Source organism: Olea europaea, unplaced genomic scaffold (genome assembly GCF_002742605.1).
Source record: "Olea europaea var. sylvestris unplaced genomic scaffold, O_europaea_v1 scaffold933, whole genome shotgun sequence".
Classification (NCBI taxonomy): Eukaryota; Viridiplantae; Streptophyta; class Magnoliopsida; order Lamiales; family Oleaceae; genus Olea; species Olea europaea.
The window spans coordinates 131489-139146 of NW_019267819.1; the positions used below are offsets into that span (position 1 = coordinate 131489).

At 34.9% G+C, this 7658-nt stretch overlaps 1 protein-coding gene across 1 annotated transcript; it reads left to right on the forward strand.

Annotated features, from left to right (window-relative positions):
* The first annotated feature begins 2860 nt into the window (after positions 1-2860).
* Positions 2861-7211, forward strand: LOC111392465 (sulfite exporter TauE/SafE family protein 3-like). Its single transcript, XM_023017815.1, has 12 exons — positions 2861-3253; positions 3815-3974; positions 4295-4495; positions 4577-4641; positions 4854-4881; positions 5045-5136; positions 5205-5291; positions 5409-5459; positions 5577-5798; positions 6081-6174; positions 6614-6754; positions 6954-7211. Exons 1-12 carry the CDS (start codon positions 3029-3031, stop codon positions 7037-7039), a joined length of 1452 nt encoding a protein of 483 aa, XP_022873583.1. The 5' UTR covers positions 2861-3028; the 3' UTR covers positions 7040-7211.
* The last annotated feature ends 447 nt before the right edge of the window (positions 7212-7658 follow it).

A 7658-nucleotide genomic window follows, 5' to 3' on the forward strand; every position in this document is an offset into this window, starting at 1 on the left:
CTCTTCAAATAATTGGGTGACTTTTACGGCAAATTTTCGACAACTTCCGACCACAAAGAATGTCGAATTTTGATACCGTTGGAAAGCTCACGATGTCCTTTTCAATTACCACCCAAAATCTCATTATAACTCCAAGGGATTCGATCGAAAAATTGCCTTAAAAGTCGCCCCAAAAATCTGAAAATCTGCCCAGACTTTCAGATTTTTGGGGCGACTTTTAAGGCAATTTTTCGATCGAATCCCTTGGAGTTATAATGAGATTTTGGGTGGTAATTGAAAAGGACATCGTGAGCTTTCCAACGGTATCAAAATTCGACATTCTTTGTGGTCGGAAGTTGTTGAAAATTTGCCGTAAAAGTAGCCCAATTATTTGAAGAGACGAGTGGTGAATGAGTAATTATATGAAAAGATGATTGAGCATTCAGTAATATTTGAAAGATGAGTGAGCAAGTAGTAATCAAGTGTAAAGTTCAGTGATTATTGGTTAAATTTACTCAATTTAAAACTGTTGTCGTTTCATGGGTCGAAGGACCTGTTTGTCCAATTTTGAGTTCTGCCACATTTCAACTTTCGCTCTCTCTCCCTCTCAACAAAAAACTCTTTCCAATCCATATATTTCGCTTCTTCTGTTTCTTCTCGAAAGTTTTCTCATGCATCCACTTTGAGCAAAAAATTTCATCAAATTTCGCACTTGCCACCTGCATTTTTCCTTTTCCACCCGCCAAAATCTAAGACTGTACGTAAATTAGAGAAGATTTTGTACTGAAAAAGCGAGAATTTTGGTTCATAATGGCTGGGAATCGAGAAAATTTGAGGGCTTTTAGACCTTTACTAACAGTTGTATGGAGCTTTCTGTTAGCTTCAATATTTGTTTCTGCTGAAGGAAGAAGCTTAAAGCAGAATTTTTTAGCACATAATGCAAATGGGTTTTCACATTCTGATTTAGATATTTTAACAAATTATCAGAATTTTACACGGCAAGCCAACAAATCTGGTTACCAGCACGTTTGGCCGGTGTGTTAAATCTTTGATTCTTTTAGTTTTTAATTTTCAAATTCAATTTGTTTTGTGCTTTAATGTATTTGAATTGAGTTCGATCTGGAATTTTATTTTCCTATTATTTTTGCATGATATGTTTGTTTTTTGATATTGGAATTTGGAGGCTGGGATGAATAATTTGGATTCAGTTTTTTTCAGAATTGATCTTTGGGAATCCTTAGGATTTTGTTCTTAGGTTTCTTCATAGGTTGTTGAGTCTTGGAGGCCTTTGCGTTGGTTCGATCGAAGTATTAACAAGTGTTAATACATTTATACTTGAGCATACATATTTGTTCTTGTATGCCGGTATGTGAACTTCTTAACGGTGATATCCATATGACCAGAACAGAGTAACTTTTGGAAAACCTCAAAGAAATGATTGGTTTCTTGAATTGATCATAACTTTGAGTGTTTGTGTGTGAGGAAAAGATAGTTTATATGTGCTTTTTTTTTTTTTGGGTCAGTGTACATTAATAAATTCGTATTACCGATTTTTCATGTTTTGTAATGTGAGACAATCTGGTATGTCGTCTACAGGATCTGAAATTCAACTGGCAAATTGTTGTTGGAAGCATAATTGGATTTTTCGGAGCATCTTTTGGAAGTGTTGGTGGCGTTGGTGGTGGTGGGGTATTTGTTCCCATGCTTACTCTGGTTATTGGATTTGATCCGAAATCATCAGCTGCTATCTCAAAATGTGAGTTAAAAACCATATTGATATAACATGGAACGATTACGTATTCGGCACGATTGGATATTCCAAGTTATTTGGTGATTGAATTAATTCAAATCCTTATGCATATAGTTTTAGACAGCCTCAATCTGAAGTTCTTAGTGTCCCTATAATCAAGAAGGAAGAAACTATGCATATAAAATATTCTAACGTCCCTTTTCAGCCATAGAATATCACCAACTTATGTCTCCTTTAAATTTAATGGCTAAAGATGAACTGAATATTTCCTTAGATAAGTTAAGTTTGGTTGTATGGAGTTGTAAATGTCGTTTCTAAATTGACAGGTATGATCATGGGAGCTGCAGTCTCGACTGTTTGCTATAATCTTAAGCTCAGGCATCCAACTATTGATATGCCAATTATCGACTATGACTTGGCTGTTCTCATCCAACCTATGCTTATGCTAGGCATTAGTATCGGAGTTGCATTCAATGTGGTATCAAAATTAGATAGTTTTGATGGTCGAAAGTTGCCAAAAAATTGCCTTAAAAGTCGCCCAAAAAATCTGAAAATCTGGGCTCACTTATCTTTCAAATATTACTGAATGCTCACTCATCTTTTCATATAATTACTCATTCACCACTCGTCCCTTCAAATAATTGGGCTACTTTTACGGCAAATTTTCAATAAAGTCGCCCAAAAAATCTAAAAATCTGCCCAGTTTTTCAGATTTTTGGGGCGACTTTTAAGGCAATTTTTCGATCGAATCCCTTGGAGTTATAATGAGATTTTGGGTGGTAATTGAAAAGGACATCGTGAGCTTTCCAACGGTATCAAAATTCGACATTCTTTGTGGTCGGAAGTTGTTGAAAATTTGCCGTAAAAGTAGCCCAATTATTTGAAGAGACGAGTGGTGAATGAGTAATTATATGAAAAGATGATTGAGCATTCAGTAATATTTGAAAGATGAGTGAGCAAGTAGTAATCAAGTGTAAAGTTCAGTGATTATTGGTTAAATTTACTCAATTTAAAACTGTTGTCGTTTCATGGGTCGAAGGACCTGTTTGTCCAATTTTGAGTTCTGCCACATTTCAACTTTCGCTCTCTCTCCCTCTCAACAAAAAACTCTTTCCAATCCATATATTTCGTTTCTTCTGTTTCTTCTCGCAAGTTTTCTCATGCACCCACTTTGAGCAAAAAATTTCTTCAAATTTCGCACTCGCCACCTGCATTTTTCCTTTTCCACCCGCCAAAATCTAAGACTGTACGTAAATTAGAGAAGATTTTGTACTGAAAAAGAGAGAATTTTGGTTCATAATGGCTGGGAATCGAGAAAATTTGAGGGCTTTTAGACCTTTACTAACAGTTGTATGGAGCTTTCTGTTAGCTTCAATATTTGTTTCTGCTGAAGGAAGAAGCTTAAAGCAGAATTTTTTAGCACATAATGCAAATGGGTTTTCACATTCTGATTTAGATATTTTAACAAATTATCAGAATTTTACACGGCAAGCCAACAAATCTGGTTACCAGCACGTTTGGCCGGTGTGTTAAATCTTTGATTCTTTTAGTTTTTAATTTTCAAATTCAATTTGTTTTGTGCTTTAATGTATTTGAATTGAGTTCGATCTGGAATTTTATTTTCCTATTATTTTTGCATGATATGTTTGTTTTTTGATATTGGAATTTGGAGGCTGGGATGAATAATTTGGATTCAGTTTTTTTCAGAATTGATCTTTGGGAATCCTTAGGATTTTGTTCTTAGGTTTCTTCATAGGTTGTTGAGTCTTGGAGGCCTTTGCGTTGGTTCGATCGAAGTATTAACAAGTGTTAATACATTTATACTTGAGCATACATATTTGTTCTTGTATGCCGGTATGTGAACTTCTTAACGGTGATATCCATATGACCAGAACAGAGTAACTTTTGGAAAACCTCAAAGAAATGATTGGTTTCTTGAATTGATCATAACTTTGAGTGTTTGTGTGTGAGGAAAAGATAGTTTATATGTGCTTTTTTTTTTTTTGGGTCAGTGTACATTAATAAATTCGTATTACCGATTTTTCATGTTTTGTAATGTGAGACAATCTGGTATGTCGTCTACAGGATCTGAAATTCAACTGGCAAATTGTTGTTGGAAGCATAATTGGATTTTTCGGAGCATCTTTTGGAAGTGTTGGTGGCGTTGGTGGTGGTGGGGTATTTGTTCCCATGCTTACTCTGGTTATTGGATTTGATCCGAAATCATCAGCTGCTATCTCAAAATGTGAGTTAAAAACCATATTGATATAACATGGAACGATTACGTATTCGGCACGATTGGATATTCCAAGTTATTTGGTGATTGAATTAATTCAAATCCTTATGCATATAGTTTTAGACAGCCTCAATCTGAAGTTCTTAGTGTCCCTATAATCAAGAAGGAAGAAACTATGCATATAAAATATTCTAACGTCCCTTTTCAGCCATAGAATATCACCAACTTATGTCTCCTTTAAATTTAATGGCTAAAGATGAACTGAATATTTCCTTAGATAAGTTAAGTTTGGTTGTATGGAGTTGTAAATGTCGTTTCTAAATTGACAGGTATGATCATGGGAGCTGCAGTCTCGACTGTTTGCTATAATCTTAAGCTCAGGCATCCAACTATTGATATGCCAATTATCGACTATGACTTGGCTGTTCTCATCCAACCTATGCTTATGCTAGGCATTAGTATCGGAGTTGCATTCAATGTGATATTTTCTGATTGGATGGTCACTGTTCTTTTAATCATTCTCTTTATAGGTAATTAAAGTTTGTGTTACAATTGGTTTGTTACGTATCCTGCTTCAGTGTCTCTTTTTTAATATAATATGACACTTGCAGCAACATCAAGTAAGGCCTTTTTCAAAGGAGTTGAAACATGGAAAAAAGAAACTCTTGTGAAAAAGGTAATCATTTCAACTTTTTTACACAGTTTGGTTGTATTTTGGTGTCTTATGTTATTCACACTTGTGGCATGAATCTCATTGGTGAGGGTTCAAATTAATTGAGTAGTGGCAAAATCTAAGTGCAATGTATTTTCATATTTTTTCTTCCTGTCCTTCTTGGTATAGCTGGTCTTTCTCTTTCATATTAAATGCCAATTTTTGTATTGGTGCAGGAGACTGTAAAGCAATTGGAGGCAAGTGGTGAGTTCATTGAAGCATTTTTGTTCATTGTATTGTCGAATACAATTTAATATTGCAGACCAAACATGCATTAAGGATCACCTTTTATTTTCTGTTCATTTCTCCTTTTTGGCCCATAATTTCCCTACTAAAAATAAAGCATGCATTTTTCCTGTTCTGCCAGGCAATGTTACAGAAGAAGCAGATAATAAGCTTCATAGTGGAGGCCTTAGTAATGACACGGAAAATGAAGCCAAAGACTTGGCAAAACCCAAGGTGTGATATATTTGCAGACGAGTGTGCATTTCCTGAACTCTAATATATGACACAACTCACAATCTCAGGTCGGTATCCTTGAGAATGTACGTTGGAATGAACTTGGTCTTCTTGTCTTCGTTTGGATGGCATTTCTTGCAGTCCAGATCATCAAGGTTTTCACTTTTTTCTATTTCCTTGCAAACATTATTTTTACTTTCAGGAACCTCCAATTGGGTTACTTAACTAGTTAGTATCTCTGAAACACACTCATTCATCATCAAATTGAACAGAACTATACAGCTACATGTTCAGCAATGTACTGGGTAATGAACTTGCTGCAGGTATGTGTACAAGGTTATCTGCATATTTGGGAAACTTGTAGCCGATTCTGCAATATGTTAATGCTCTTGTTATACTTATTTCTTGAGCATTCCAAACTACCATTCTCTGCTCTGCAGATCCCTGTGTCTCTTGGCGTATCTGGTTATGAATCAATTTGCCTATACAAGGGATGGAGAAAAATTGCATCTAAGGGAGATGGAGGGTCCAACTTGAAAGTGCACCAGTTGATAATCTATTGCTTGTTAGGCGTATTGGCTGGTACAGTGGGTGGTTTACTGGGTGTGGGAGGTGGATCTATCATGGGTCCGCTATTTTTGGAGTTAGGCGTTCCACCTCAGGTGAGTTTGAGATCATTCTAAAATAATGTTACAGACCCAGTTTTCTGAAAAAAGTTGAGCTGACCCCAAATTTATTTAGGACAACACTTAGTGAGTTTGGTAATCAATTTTTAGTCCTACGGACGTGCTTAAAGGTTTCAGTTGTCCTGATGTTTAAACAATCCTACAAAGATTCTGGAATTTTATTTCCTTTCCTTCATCATTAAATATAAGAAACTTCATTTTCTTGTTTGTCAAATGTGAGAGGTGGAGAACATGTCTGATATCCATACCTTCATTCAGGTTGCAAGTGCAACGTCCACCTTTGCTATGATGTTTTCCTCATCAATGTCCGTGGTTGAATATTACCTTCTAAAACGTTTTCCAGTTCCATATGGTAAGTGCATGTCCAACTAAGCGTGCAAGTCTTGTGAATTGCATAGTACTCAACAGAAGTTTAAGTTTTTATTTAGGGTTTGTTTGAGCTCCATTTTTGTCAAAAAAATACATTTTTGACCAGTATATTGATGGAAAATGTGTGATTAAAAAAATAATGAAACGTTTTGCGTTTGCGTGTAATATTATTTTATTTAAAAATGTGTGATTGAAATGAGATTAAAATATTATTCGAGAATGCGTTTTTTTTTTTGACAAAAATACGAGGCTCGAACAAGGGTTTAGTAATGTGTACCAGACATTCATTGATTGTTCAATCTCGACAATAAGTAAACTTGTATTGGTCCTTATATAACAGTTATTTAAATTTTTTTAATATATATATAATTTTTTTTCCCAAATTTGTATTGGATCAATGGTTTCTGCATTTATGTGTTCAGCTCTTTGCTTGGTTGTTGTTGCCACTGTTGCTGCATTTATTGGCCAACACGTCGTGAGGAAGGTGATCATTATAATGGGACGGGCATCAATAATCATCTTTGTTTTGGCATCTATAATCTTTGTGAGTGCCATCTCTCTAGGTGAGTAGTTTCATTCACCATTTTTATATCAGTTAAAATCATGAATTTCTTCAGAGTTCTGTTTTTCAATTATTTAAACTTGAAGCAACGATAAATTTGTCCGCTTGCAATTGTTTACTAGATCCATTAACTAGCTTTTAGTACACACTTAAATGCTTGTATAATTGTATATATCCATACTTATTTTTTTGCAAAACAGGTGGCGTTGGCATTTCAAACATGATTGGAAAGATAGAAAGACATGAATACATGGGATTTGAGAACCTTTGCAAGTATAATGTTTAACATGCTACTTCGAATTCTTCTTGTTATATTGTTACCATTTCCATTCTCGATCCTGTTGCCGTCCTTGTCGAGGGGGATGGGGTGGGTGTGAGCGCGAGAGTGCTTGCTTCTTTAGATCAGTTAGGATCAAATGTCTTTCTGTTATTTGCTTTGTTTCATTGTTTGTTATCGGATATCAGCTCAAATAGACATTGAAAAGAAATTTTCATGGTTTGGCTTCTACTTTTGTTATTGTCTTAAAGATTGAGGTAGATGATTAGTTAAAAGTTAATTAACAAATTTTTACTAAGCCGATTTTAATTGCAAAATCCAATTAAATATGAAGTAAAAGTATTATACTTTTTATTATAATCTATTTTCTTTTAACAAATTTATTTTAATCAAGTTCAAATCACATGTAATGACATCTTAGACAAACTGCACAAAGAATAAATGGTTGATTATTGAAATCCATGTTGTCGACAAATTGAATCAAAGCAACTCTTAGTCCCTTTCCTCCCACTCAATTATTTAACTTGATCAAAAGCCGTGTCGTAATCCAACAAGTCATACGTGAGCTAAGCACATGTATAGAGTATTATCCCCTACCTAGTGAATTGTTAGATCTCATGAACTAAAT